This window comes from Nestor notabilis, unplaced genomic scaffold, assembly GCF_000696875.1.
Source record: "Nestor notabilis isolate BGI_N333 unplaced genomic scaffold, ASM69687v1 scaffold3286, whole genome shotgun sequence".
In the NCBI taxonomy this organism is placed as follows: Eukaryota; Metazoa; Chordata; class Aves; order Psittaciformes; family Psittacidae; genus Nestor; species Nestor notabilis.
The window spans coordinates 81569-96362 of NW_009931327.1; the positions used below are offsets into that span (position 1 = coordinate 81569).

General features: G+C 42.1%; 1 protein-coding gene across 1 annotated transcript in view; it reads left to right on the plus strand.

The window, feature by feature from the left end:
- Positions 1–5326: 5326 nt before the first annotated feature.
- CLMP (CXADR-like membrane protein) overlaps positions 5327–14794 on the plus strand; it is a 34770-nt gene continuing 25302 nt past the window's right edge. The window contains 2 exon segments of the mRNA XM_010015832.1: positions 5327–5671; positions 5673–5710. Of these exon segments, the coding sequence (XP_010014134.1) occupies positions 5565–5671; positions 5673–5710 (145 nt within the window). The 5' untranslated portion in view covers positions 5327–5564.

Here is a 14794-nt window from a genome sequence, read left to right on the forward strand (position 1 = left end):
GAGAGAAGTATCTATGATACAAGCAGCTGTTTCATTGCATTCTCTGGTTTGATGCAGAACTTCCCTTAGGATCACAGAAAATTCCTACCCAGTTGTTAAGTGCTGCCGCTAACAGAGCAGTGACTGCTCTAAAGGAGCAGAAGTGAAGATAGCAGGGATGGGGAAATCATAAGGAGTGACCATTTCCACATGGAAATAACCTGCTGGTTCCTCCTCTCCCCTTCTCTATGGCTGAATAAGTGAGAAGTACAAATGAAACAGCCTCTGGTTTAGGACTTGCAGTTTCAGTCTCAGCATGGGTATTCCTACATTGCCCCGCTTACCACATACAACAGCCTCAAATTTCTGTGAAACATTCATAAAGATATTTAAAAGAACGCCCATAAAACTTTTCTTAACTTTCTTTTTTTTTTTTTTAAGATACTTTTCTAAATCAACACTTCCGGGTAATCTCTTCTAATACTGAAAAGAAAACCTCGTTTGCTGACCAAGAGGTGTTACTTTCTGTTAACCAAGCCAAAGGACTTACTTGTCTACAGGCAGCTAGCAATACTGCCTCATACAAACTGCATCCGTGATGGAAGCTAACAAGAATGTAAGCTACACTCTAGTTGTTTATTAGAAGTTTAAAAGGGCAAAAGAACTTGGACAGAACTTACCTGAAAGCAATTCAGAAGCACACTATGGCTTAATATTCTAGAGCATGTTAATACAAGTTTTTGTTAACTACACAATAGGAACAGAAAAGTAATTTTAAGAATTAAATCTATTAAGAACAGGGTATTTGTATTCCCTCATTAAAAGCTTCAACAGTGCAAAAGCTTCTCCATCAGAAATCTGCACAAACACAAAAAGCACTCTCAGAACTAAAGTATTAATGCTTAGAAGTCACAAACAATCACAAGAAAAATATCACAGTTACCCAAGCTGAGGTTTAAACAGCATAACACCTAAACAGCACCAGTCAAACCTTCTCCAGCATTTTTCTCTATTATCCTATATTACACTTGCAAAAAAATTAAGTTTGTATGCTGAAACCGCTCCTCAACATGTAGAAAATGTACTTACTCCAAAACAAACTTACACAACAGCATTAAAATCCCCATGGTTTTCACATACCTTACAGCAAAAGGAGCAGACAACTTTTCTCCTCCGTTTTGTTAGCCCTTACTTTTACATGCATACTTCTTCCTACTCGGCTTATCCAGCTTTTCCTACAAAGTTTTCTGTCACCATCTACTACGTATACATAAAAATACAATTAAAAAATGAAATTAAAACCTTGAAGCTTACAAACGATTAATTTTGTATCAGAATAACACTCCACCTAAGAAACAACCATCCCTCTTCCCCTCCTCTTCCAAACACGTGCTCCAGCTCTCCCTACTTAATCTCATATGACCCACACCTGCATTCTGACCCTCCCTACGAGAAGCTTCACACCTGTGATTCACAGATAAGCTTTACTCTCAATCTCACAGCTGAGTGTTCCATTGGCTAATGGAACAATAAAAGCCAGCATTTGTAATTGGCTACTTTCTTCTCTTGCACTGTTAGAAGGGACCGTGAGCCCGGAAGGTAAAGCAAAGCTACTGTTTGTGATGTTTCTGTGATTACTTATAATGCTTTAGTTGAGGGGACGCTTTCTTAATGGAAAGCTCCATTAGGGGTTTTGTTTGAAAACAAAAGTCTTGTATTGGGGAAGTATTTAAAGCTTTTGATGATAATGAAAATGAAACCTTGTACATTTTGACCTAGTTTGTCTTCTAGTATGAAATTAATAGAGCAGTATAAGTATTCCGTGTTGTGTTAAGTTCTGGGTTATTGTGGCAACAACATAATGTTAATAAAGATTAGAAGTGCTGTTTCTGTGCATAAGGAGCAATTTCCTCTTTGTTCCTTGAAGCATAAATGCATGATTACATGTTTGTATTGAAAATAAGGCTACCTGAAAAGCAGTCAGGGTGTTTTCCTGTAAAGCAAGCAAAAATCACTGTTGGAGTAATAAGCTGTATAGTCTATGGCACTTGGAATTAGCTACAGCTTTAAGGAGCATTTTGGTGGGTTTTTTTTTCCCCAGATACTGACACTGTGAGTGCAATGGCTTGTTGAAGTGAGACTTTTTGCTAATACTAAATGACTAATAGTGCTTTTATGATCAATTATTGAAGTTATTTGAGAGATGAGAGCTTCTTAAACAACATCTTGTTTATAACTTAGTATCTGAGTCTTGATGTAGTATGACGCAGCCTTCTCACCAGTGGCTTATTGTGAAATCTGTGTGGTGGGGTTTATTTTCTACCCTGCTATTCCTTGTTGTCTGTTTTGAGTTTTCTTTTTCAGAGACTGAATTCTTCGTGTGGTTTGCCCCTTCCTTTGTCTGAGGTTTTCTAATTGCAAAGCCAAAAACTGAACAAACATGCTTTTGCTCAAGAGGCCCAAAGTGCTCACCCAAATCACTCTCTTGGATGACCCTTGTTCTGCTGCCTGTATCAATAAATTGCTTAAATAATTGAAACCGTGTGAGGTAAGTTTGTATTGGAAGTGTCAGAGAACAGACTACTTAAAGCACCAACACAGTGTAGCTGAGTAGCTGTAGCCTGTGTAACTGCTGTTGTAACAGTTCTGAAAGAGGATACAGCTCTGGATATGTTTTGGGTGATGGGGTTGTGGGAGCTGGGCATATGCAGCACCATTCAGTGTTGAAGATAGTGGGAGGCAGCAACATTTCAAGGAGTGGTTTTCCTGGAGGAGGAAGAGCAAGGTGAAAGGAATAACCTGACACAAAAAGAAACGATCTCCCATGTGCTTCTCGCAGTTGAGGTGTAGGAACAAGCTAATGCAGGCTTTTGGGACAAGCAGATTTAAGAAAACCTCTTTTCCTGGAAAGCTTTACTCATGCAGCTGTGAAAGGGGCTAAAATGGAGACAGCAGCAGGGAGGACCACAATAAAAGCTGGAGAAATAATGTGCTGCAGATAGGACCTATTCCCCCAAACCCAGTCAGCAAAGGTCTTGAGAGGATGCGCTGGTGTGAGTGCCGTGGTTGTCCTTATATGTACTTACACCAGCCCTTCCTAGCTCCTCGCTGGAACTGTTATGCAAACAAGTGAGATGTGCTTGCCTTAATAGGTATGAACACCAGAGGGAGAATCCCCGCTGAACCCCAAAGCACAACTGGCGCTCTTGTAGGAGCTTCCTGAAGGGGCTGAATGCGATGTGAGAGCAGGCTGTGGAATGGCTTATCTGAGATGATGAAGAGGAGATTTTGCATGCATGACCTCTTCTTTCATTCTTCACATCCCCCTCCTCTCTGTGTACATCCCTCAAACATCCCAGCTCTGTGGATCTCGGTGGAGGCTGGGCAGTGAGTGCAGGGTGACAGCACTTCTCTCTGTCTTGGTTCCTGATGCATTGATTCTATTAAAGCAAAGCAGCATGCTGGGTATTTACAGCATAGCTTGGGACATCTTCTGTCAGACTTGTAATGCAGAGAGACAAGCTCAGTGCTGCTTGGCTTCTGGACAGCGGGGGAAGGGATTAAATGCACTTTTCTCCATTGATTTATGCCTTGCACTGAAAATCAATGATGTTTTCTCAGATCCACTCAACTGTTGGAAAACCAACAGCCTGTTTGGTCAAGTGTGTGGGGAAAAGTTCTGAACGAACTGGCTTTTATGGTATGGGTAAATAGGATAGATACAGCTGCTCTGCAGGAACTGCTATATTCACTTGACAGTGATTGCTTTTGTATCATCAGTCTGTATTGGTTGAATATGCTATTTAAAACATTTCATTTTACACAGAGGAGGGGCCAAATGCTGCCTTTGCTTCCATTGGAGGCTGGAAGGGGCAAATGGAACTTAAGTGAAACAGGATGCAGCATAGTTTTTATCATGTCTCTGATGGGATCTACCTGAATCTAGGGTTTGAATTTTATCCAGGCTAGCAGTATTTCCTATCTTCCAGTAAACACTTGAAAAGCTTATACTGTAATGAAGAGCTAAGGTACAGAGTTCCTATAGAGCTTCTAAGCGTAGTGCTATTCACTGTGGACTTAAAGATTGCTGTATTTGCACCCCTAAAGAGGGAGTGCAGCATACTGCCCCTGATCTTACAAAGGTGCTATATAAAAACTATATGTTGATGGTGTTATAATGAGAGAGCTTGAAACTGAAGTCTGAGATCTCAAACCACAGTCTGGTAGCCTTACCTATGGCCTGCTCTTTCTTTTCTAGATCTTAGAAATACTTTCATAAATGTTCCTAAGGGAAAGGATTTTTGTTCTGTCTTCCAAAGCTTTCCTTCATCCCAGGTTGCACAATATGGGTAAATTTCATGTGCAATCCACTGTGGTTTAGGTAGTCAGTGTTATTCTTCTGTTAATATCCGAGCAGGCTAGCTGGAAGTGCTTTGCTTTTCTGAAAAGCACATGTATCCTAGGGTATATGGATATAAAGGTGTAAGCATGACTTGTCTATGTGTGAAGTGCAATAGATCAGAACAGTTGTGTAGATGCACATATATAAAACATCACTGTTTCCATGGTCTTGCTGTGAGTAGCAAGAGTTGTACATGTTTTGATAAGGAATAAATAAGTTCTGTCTGTTTAAAGTCATCTTCTGTGAAGTCTACTTGCTACCACATTCTAATCTCCTTACAGAAACAGGTTTGTCTTCACTGCTGTCTGTGGTGGCAGAAGTGGAATGGAGTATCTTAGCTTCTAAAACTTGCTAACTGCACTAGGGTGAAGCTCAAGATAAGCTGTAAAGGTGTCTCGTGCTGCTTTATAGTGGCTTTTGGAAGTGAGTTAAAAGTTGCATCCCATAGCAGCCACTAAATGTAGATGACAAATTTCCATTTGACTTGTTTTTTTCTCTCATCATATAATGCAGAATTAAATCCATTTTTAGGAGTTTTTCTCTGCCAGAAACTTAAAAAGAAAACCATGAAGCAAATAAGGGAAGTCAGTAAGACTAAAAGCTTTAATTCTGCAATTTACTAGCTACAAAAGAGAAGAAAGATAATATGTACATGTGTGTTTATCATTCTAAAGAGCATGTGTGCCTTTTTCCAAGAGTCTGTCTCTAGCCCTTGAGTGACTAATCTGATTTTTTTTTTTCCATGCTGGTTTTTTACTGCCTCCAAACTTAACTGTTTTGACACTAGAAAAATCCTCTTGTTTCTCCTTTAAAGGTAAATATATATATACACATTTATGCTAGAAATCAAAAGAAAGCTCTACCTCACTCATGTCTGGTCTTCACTATTAATCCCAGCTGATGGTAGGGAGGGGCTCTTCTGGGAGGCAGCCATGTGGTGAACATTGAGCACAGTGTTTTCCCCTGCTTCTCTCCTTTTCAGAGAAGCAAAATTGTTCTATGCTGCCGGAGATGTGAACTCCTTCCTGCGCTGCCTCTGTCTTCTCTTTACCAGAAACTCAAAGGCCTGAATTACCAGCTGCAGAGATCTAAAAGCTCTCTCTGAATCTGGGTGGAATATGGACAAGGAGATGAATAGCAGAAAGGAAGAAAGAGTGAAGTTGGTTATTTTTCTGGCACATGGATGCAATTACACTCAGTGCATTCCAGAGGCGTTCCTTTGAATCCTGTGCAGGTCTGCTTGCTGTTCCTGAGAGAAAGGAAGAAAAAGGGAAGAAAAGTCCCTCTTGCTTGAAGACGGAATGTCTGCACTTCCAATTCTCTTTTTAGGTAGGTTGGCATTTTGGTTTTGTTTAGTGTTTAAACTTCCATGCACCCTCTCTGTGTGACTGAAATACATTTCTCATGTACTAGAGAAAAGGGTTTGTAAAGAGAAAACTTTTATGGGTAACTCCGATTTCAGTGGTGTTCGGGTTCCGATGTTTTCCTTGTTGCTTTATTAGCAGGTCGATTGCCAGGAGTCTCTTAATATTTCATTTGTGGTGGTTAAACAGACTTATTCTGGAATGTGTTTCTTGTCTAAAGAGTGCAGTGCTTTTAAGCAATGAACTAGTGAGGGGCTTGAACCTCTCTGGCAAAACGAGGTGAACAGAATGTCTTTGTTTCGGGCATAGTGTCAAATGTGTTTAACTTCGTGTTGTGGTTTGCTTGGGCATTTAACATGCAGATTTTAAAAGAAAAAGGGTTATTGTTTCCAATTGATGCCTAAGATTGGAAACAGATGTGTTGAAGTGCAAGAGGGAGGAGTTGGGGGGGCAAAAGGATGGGAGTAGGGAGATAAAGAGGGAGAGGAACAAATGGGAACAACGGGGACTGCTGAAAGAAGGGAAAGAAAAGAGGTAGAGGCTGACTGTTGAACAGGAGAGGAGCAGAGAATGGGAATGGAGGCACTAAAGGAGAGTAAAGGGTTGAAGAGAGCTGTTTGTTAAAGCTATTGCTTATGGAGAAAAGAGTTTGCAGCCCTGAGGTCTTTGAGGGGGTTTGCCTACAACACTGACTCAGAAGCAGCCAGAGTTTCTGCATCTCCAGAGGCACTGTAATGTGATGAGTGAGCTTCTGTCTCCATTCTGCTCACCAGATCATGCTGACAGCTTTGAAATCCTTTGTGGTTGGGTAGAGGCTGTGGTTCCTGGCTCTTCCTGTGCCCCAGGAACACTGGTACATGTGTGAAAAAGTGGGTTGGTCTTTGATTCCCTGGGAAGACTTGAGCCCCACAGGGCAGTGGACTGATGTAGTGGCTGGGCACTGATAGAATAGGGTTTTTGACTTGTTCCTTAAGTCTCAGAGGTGTGGAATATGGACTAGCCAGATGCCTAGTTATCTGAAAGACAGGCAGCACTTAGAGCTGCTGAATAAATTGTAAAAAGGGTTTTTGCTCTAGGAATGCTGTTAGCAAAAGTTTTATCTCTAGAATGTGACAGGGGGCTTGGATGTGCTATAGAATCCTGCAGGGGAGTGCAGGCAGCAGTTTCTCCCCCTGCTCATCTCCTTTGGCCATTTGTGCTTCTATGGAGGAGACTGTTTAAGACTCCAGGAGATGAGATGGCAAGGTTAAGAACAGCTAGGCTTCTGCCAGAGGGGTCTAGGCTGGGTTAGCCCTGCAGAAAGGGCCAGGAAAGCAGCTCTATGGAAGAGTAGCTTACCCCATTGCAGTTCTTATTTCCATCAGTCTTTGATCCACCAACCCTATTCATCTGCTGAATATTCCCATATGTTGAAGGCTTAGAGCAAAAGGAATAAGCTGTTGCCAGAGAAAAGGTGGTTTTGGCAGCAGTGTAATGACAACTTACCTTTGCATGACTAGGGCAGCTTTCATTTATAAAACACAATGGGCTTTATAATCGTTATGCCTTTGGCATCTAGGCAACTTGTTCTGCTCTGCATCCAGCTTCATTCACCAATATTAGAAGCATGTTCCAGGGAAAAGCTAGGAAGTATTGCGGTTCCCTTGTAAAAACAAGGAGGCTGGGAAGTCTTGTTTGCTAGCTAGAGAAAGTCTAATTGCTTTTCTGCAGTGAAAAGGTATAGAAGTGCCAATGATGGCTTGTTTTTCTTGCTGATAAAATGAAAGACTAGTGCAGAAAAAGGGGGTTTAGAGAAGACAAACAAACTTGAAAGGAAGGTTGCCTGGTCTGGGTTTTCATTATTAAACATACTAATGGCATTCCTAATATACACAGTCCTTGTCTTTTACTGTTTACTGCTCTGGGGCAAGTGAGCAGCTGTATGAGAAGACAGGAAACAGGAGCCAATTAGTTTTAAGGAGACTTTTAAAACAAGACAAGATGAAAGACTTTCCTAAGTGTGGGCAAAAGCATGATCATGCTTACTTCCCTAGTAAAAGGTAGGTAAATTAAGTGGGAAGGAGTGAGGAGTGGAAGGTGACGTGTGTGCCTACATGTAACTGTTTGACATCTGATTCTCATCTCTGCCTACAGCTGGTCAAAACTGTTCAAAACTTGTGTAGCACACTGCACTCCTAAACACAATGAAAATTTCCAAGAGAAGTAGCTGATTCTTTAGTGTAAAAACTCAATAATAAAATGTTGCATTTCTCAGGCAAAGAAAAAAACCAAAACAACCCAACAAACTAGCAAATTATTTCACTTAAATGTTTGACTGAATTGCTTAAAGTTTTCAGGTGATAGAATTCTCCTTTGGTGCCTTTCTCTCTTCCTCCTCTCCCCCAAGTTAATTTTGAATGGTTTTTAGCCTTCCATTAAAGTAAAAAACTGATTTTCTTGTAATGAAGTATGTTCACCTGTGCAGTGCTGGTTTGGACATTGGTATTACATGCTGCTGCTTCACTTACTGGCTAATGTATGTGCTCTGCCCTTCAGAAATGAGTGGCTTCAAGATCCAAAGCAATAATGTGAGAGGCCAAATCGGCCACCCAGCTCTCTGGTGTCTTGCTATTAGCAGCGAACTATTAGTTAGTGTGAGGGGTTCCTCAGCGCAATGCACATTGAAAATGACTTATGGTTGTCTGACAAAGATGTAACCAGTATGTGATACTGGGGTGATGCTGCTGGAGTGGGTGCAGCTGTAACAGCAGAAGTACCTTTGTGCCGATGTAGCTGAGCTCTGCCCTTTAAGCTCAGAGGTTAATGACTCTCTTACAGCACTGTCCCAGGGGCATGCAGTTGCTGCATTGAACACCAAGACTCCAATTGTCTCATTGCACTGGGGAAAAGGTTATGGTGCAGATCCTTCCCGAGTCTGTTGGCATGAGCAATCGGGTCTGACAGCGTGTGTTTGCCTAGGTATCCACCAGCCTTCTAGCTTGAATATCTGTGATGCTATGGAAGCGGCTCTGCAGCCTGCAGCAGTGGTAGGTCAGCCTGGGGCTGTGCTCTAGCATAGTTACTCTGGCCTTCTCTCCTGCTCTAAGAGCACAGGCAACCTGCAGTGTGCCTTCTCTCATCTCCTCGAGATCCTTCTCCTTAAACCCTTGCAATGCTACTCTCCAAAGCCAACAACCTCTGCAGTGTTTTGCTTTAAAAAAGCACTTCTGCTCTCAGTGAGGTTACTGAGAAGTTTTACACTTCAATGGAATGCATCTGCCTGGAACTAGTAAAAAGCAAGGGGACTCTTTAAGCAACCTATAAACTAAGCTGACGGATTTCCTATTTCTGCTGATTTTCCAGGTATTTCCCAGATTTCTCAGCAATAACAGTATATAACACTTCCTATTTCCTAGTTTTCTCATGGTTCCTTCTCTATTGCCATTGCTTGTTTGTTTCATGGTATACTTAAAAAGCTTGGTGGAGCACGGGGTTTTGCCCCATGTGTCTACAGCACTTAAAAAGCCATAGTTCAGGAGTGGAGTATAAAAAGAATAATCTGCCTTTGGAAAGGGGGTTTATGTGTGGTTTTGGTGAGGATTTCACCTTCTTTTTGTGCCTGAGGGTTCTGAAGGGATGTAGGTAACTTCTTGGTGTACTGAGGTTAAAAGACTATTCTCCCAAGGACAGCTTCATAAAATTGATAACTGGCAACTCATAAATACTCCAGAAGCAGACAACAAAATAAGCTGTATGCAAGATTGAGCCTCTTTCAGTAGTGTGTGCTTAGTTCTAGGACAGGGCAAACAGCTCTTGAATAGAACACTACTGTAGGAATACTGAAGGCAAGGGAGCAAAGCAAAGCAGTGTATCCATTTGGCACTCCGGGGGGGAGTTCAAAGGAGCTAGACATAATTGAGTTGCTATCTGGCAGGATATTAGGGGTAACACTCCTTGTGAGACACTAAAATTCTTCTAAAGCCAGGGATGGTTTGCATCAAATAGTTTCCGTCAAGAGGCTTGATGAGAAATAGCCTATTTTTCTCCAGCAGTGCTGCTTTATATGCAATAGTTTGGATTTTTAGCATTAAAAAAAACCCCACGTTTATTTAGGGAGTTATTTTTATCCTTTGTTTTTTCCATTTTACCATGAGGAAGAAAAGAAATAAAAAGGTGATGTTCCAGAGTGAGAAAAAGCAGGATGCCAAAGAGCTACAATTTTGATGAAAAATTCATTTTATGGGAAATAGAGCTGGGGGGAAGGCAACTCTTCTGAACTTCCCATGGAAAACAAGTGGTGTTTTGCCTTTGTGGCCACCCTGGACCTTGTCTCCTGTGTGTAGAATTAGTGGTCTGTTTCTGTGGGGTACTTTGGCCCACTTCAGAAGGACATTTTGTGTAAGAGCAGCACAAGCTTCCCAGAAACGTAATTGCACAACTGGCTTGAAGGTATCCTGATCTTTATCCTCAGGATCACAACAAACACCCCTGTTTTCCTTAAGGCAAATACAAGGCTTTATGGAGAACTTAGCAGGTTTGCAGGCTGGGATTTGAGCTTTCAGGAACTGCCTGGGAAGAAATGTAAACAGTCACACTGACAAAGCCTTGTGTGTGTAAATGTGCTTTCTATGCCATAATGAAACCAAGGCAGTCATTGCTTGTGTATCTAACCCAGAGAAAGCTCTGCTCGTGTGCACCCAATACCATGCACATCTTGTGTTACCGAAAAGGCTACTTTGGGTGCAGTGGGAACTTGGTGGTGCCCTGTCCAAAAGAAGAATGGGTCTTTTTTTCCCTCCCCTTTCCCCAAAGCTGTTTCTTCATCTGTTTTTAGAAGTGGTTAGTTTACAGAAGCAGCCCAGCAAAAAGCCAAGGGTGAAGTCGGGTCACTGAGGTCTGTGAATAGATACTCAAATGACAGGATAGTGGAGGATGCAGGAAGCACAACAATGGAAAATGTGTGAAGTGATGGAAAGTCAACAAGTGAGAGTGAATTTCTATCTTTCTCTCTTAGGTTCTATTTTTCCTTCAGTCTGCTTTAGTGTCGCTGAGTGGAGTAACAGCCCACCTCTGCCAGCCAGGGGTTCAAACCTTGCCCAAAACATGCTATTCCCTGGGCAGAATACAGAGAAGATGTAAACAATAGTGACCGGGAGCTCTAGCCTCTTATGAGTGCTAGAAAAAGCTATGGGGCAATGTGAGGAGGACAGATACTGCCCTGCCTCACCAAAGCACTATTGGTAGGCTTTCCTCAGTGATACCTTGGTTTCTCCATGTGACTCCTTAGGTAGCATTACAATGAGTTGCTAAGAGGACTGAGCAATTAAGATGTATTGGTGGTGGTGAATGTGATAGGTGGTCATGAAACAAGTGCTGTGCTCATCTCCATCTTCTCTAGGCAGGCATTTGGCAGTTTAAAAAAGCAAATGTAAATCAGCATTTCTCTTAATGGGCCAGATTCATGATGTCCAAACTGCTGTCCTACAAGAATCAATACACATTATAGTATCTTTTCAGCCTGTATCCTTTTTCATGGCTGGAAAATGAGTATGAAGCCTTAGTGTACGTGACTTCTTCCCAGCCTATAAGGTAGAAAGGTTGAAGTTCAGCTTAGTGCCTGCAGTTTAATTGCCTTTGGTAGGAAAGGTCAGTGAAATTTGTGGTGCTTATAATATGTACTGGCAGAAGAAAGGCTGCTCTCCTGGAAACAGCCTTTTGAAATGGAGCGTGCACAGTTAGAGGCAACTGATGACCATAACTAGGCTGCATTTGGTCTACCATATCACTGCACTGCTGCTGTTAAAGCATGGTTTGTGGTGCCACACTTACATAAAGCTTTGGGTAACTCCATCCAGCATTAGGAAGAAGCAGCTCCATTCCCTTTCCTTCTTTGTGCCTCAGCAAAAACATTGGAATTAGGTGGTTTTCCAGTATTTGGAATATGAGATGCATGCTGGCTGAGCCTCATAGCTACTGCTTAGGCTATTCCTTTGTTTCTTGAAAGCTTGATAAAATTTTAAAGGCCATAGAAATGTTTAATAGAGATGAACCTTTTTCTGTATGGGAAGACTGATGCTGAGTGCCAGAGAATGGTGAGATGGTTTCATATGTGCAGGGGGAAGTCTTCCATATAACACATTGAGCTTTGAATATTGAACTCAACCAGAGTCAGCCACTTTTTTTTTTGCTTAAAAAGAAATCAAATTGCTGGGTTTTCAACCTTGAAGGCAAATCACTTTATGACTTCATTGTTTAAATATAGGTTTTGTTTTGCAGGGGGATCGTTAGACTTGAAGCAAAAGCCTTGTAGCCCAGGGACTGTCACTTCGGATTACTTCCAGTGACACTTCCAATTATTTCCAATCACAATTCCAGGGACAAGAGGAAAAAGGAGCCACATTCTCCAACATCAGGGCTTTTTTTTTTTTTATCCCTGAACAAAGGGCCATTTATCAAACCCCTCTGCAGGAAAAGGTACAGAGCCAGATTGGGAACTCTGTGGTAGGGTAATTCCAGAGCAAATCTAGAGGCTGGTGTCTGGGAATCCTGCTGTGGATCCTGCCTTGTTCAGTAATATTAAGGAAATTGCTTCATTTTCCCCAGGCATTAACTGGCACTACCACTCATTTCAGTGCACAACACGCAGCTCCACTGAACGTCTGCTAAATGCTCCGTGGGTCTTGTAAGACATGAGCATGCAAAAGTGCTGCTCACGGAAAGCAAACAGCTTAGTATGCTCAAAATGGGAAATGAGTCTGCTGAGGGAACTTGACTGACTTCTAGGTATGTGAAGAAGGATTTGGTGCAGTGTAGTGAGCCTATGAGCTATATGAAGCAACACTCCAGCCAGTGAAAGCTGGAGCACCACCTAATTTTCAGGTGTCTCTAGTAACATTACTTTGAACTGCTCAAGTGTAAAACTAAGTCTAAAAATGGTGTCACAGCTTTCAATCACAGTTAGTGATTTCATTTCCTTAGTCATACTGCACTAGGCTGCAAGTGAACTTGGACCTGCTGAGTGTAAAGGTTATTATTAGCAACTGATTGCTTTAATTTCTTTATAGTTAAAGGCCCCAGCTAAGACCGGAGCTCTGCAAACACTGGGGAGACTGTTTTACATTGTACTGATAGATGATGAGCAGCAGACCTGGTCTGATGTTAGGAGCCAGATATTTAGGAACCCCAGTCAATTTACAATGGGAGTTGCATGCATCTTCATGTGGTGACAGGATCCATGACCATCTGGTTTTAAAGTGGGAGTGAGATGTATCAGTGACCTGGCAGAATGAAGTTTTGGCGTTTACTTCTTAGTGCCATAAACCCCCTGTTGTTGTTCCTCAAGTGGTGGTGGTGTCCCTCACTTGCATGTTTATTCTGGTCTGCCTGGGGTTGGATGCCACTGAGAGCTGCCTGTCCCAGCTTCATCTGTTTTCCTGTAAGGAAAGACTAGTGTGAAGTGCTGCTGATTGTAATATGCAAACATTGAGCATTATTTGCCTCTAGAGCACAAAGCAGACCATGTACATTTTGTCAGCAAAGTTCAGAAATTCAGTTCCAGATGAGCAATTTGGTATTATTCTTGTTCCAAGACCTTCAAAGCATTCCTGTTCAGCAGCTCTGATGTTATTGTGGCATTTACTGTTTCAATGCCTGGAGTAGGTCAATTCCATTGCAGACTTTCATCAGTGTGACTGAGGTGGCACTGGCAGGGAGCTCAGTGCTAATCCTCTAGGAGCCTCAGCATTTCACATAAGGAACTGTTCACCGAATCCATCCAGTCTGGATGGATGCTTTCACTGTACAGCTTTGTCTTGTTCTGATGTGTTCTGTGCTGTGGGTAAAACCCCTCTTCATTTCCATTGTTTCAAGCTCTTGCTTGGAGACAAAGGGAATTTTAACCAGGCAAAGCATAGCTTTTGTATTGACAAATGCTGTGATTCTTTTAAGTTTCTTTTCCAAGGGGGAATTTGAAGCAATTGTGAGCATTCAGGATGTCTAGATTCCATTCTTGGCTTGGCCAGTGACCCAGTGATGTAGTAATTTAGGCTCCATTTTAAGTGCCTGTTAGTTTTGAGTGTCTCCATTTCAAGTGTTACAAAGAGTCAGTACTTGTAAAAATGCAAGTCTACAGACACATGAGCTTGGTCACACCAACTAAGTGCTGTCAGATGTCAAGTTTTGGGGTGCAATTGAAAAAGCCCTGTGCTTCAACTGCTCTGCTGCAGAATAAGTGTAAGAGCATCTCAGATATAACAACCTTTCCCTCATGAGCTGTAAAGTGCATTGAAATCACTGTAGGAATGGAGCTGCCAAAGTGCAGTGATAGACTGGGACATGTCAAGCACTAGTTTAACGGGTGAAGAGTCTTCTCATCAGCGCCACTCAGTGTGGAGAATGGATCCCAGTTTATCTGGCTTTGTCAGAGCTCCTTCTATTTAGCCCAAAGCTACCCCTGAAGTCAACAGAAGAGAGCTGTTAGTTAATTCAGACCAATATGACCTGGTACAAGGAAAGATCACAACTGAGCTTCTCTGTTTTGGAGCTAATGATCCTGCACTGCACAATACTTTTCCCTCTAATAATTACTTGAGCTTGCATCCTTTTCCTATTTAGTAATGCTCTGGGCATGTTGCTTCCATTGTGGGATAGCAATGAATACATACCCATTAGTAAAAGGACTGAATGCAGTGGAGGCTGTAGTGTTTCTCTTTCTCTAGTTGTCATCAAGCATCTTCCCCTGCCCCATATCCTCTTATGTGAAAGCATCAGGAGAGGAAAACCATAACCAGAATGTGAATGGAACAAGCTGGGTGTTATTGCTCTGGATGGAACTATTCAGGATGCTATTTTCTGGGTTGTATGTGCTCTGCGGCAGGGAGCACTACTTTGCTTGTTTGCACTGTTGCCTATAACACTGCAGACTTGGGAGCTTGCACATCAATCCAGAATGTCTGAAACCCGGCTTTCTTCCTGCCTGCTTTCTAAACAACCCAGGCACCAGGTAAGTATTCATGTAACTCCCAAGTCTAAATTCATGCAGAGTAACTGGCACTGCTTTTCTATGCTTCCT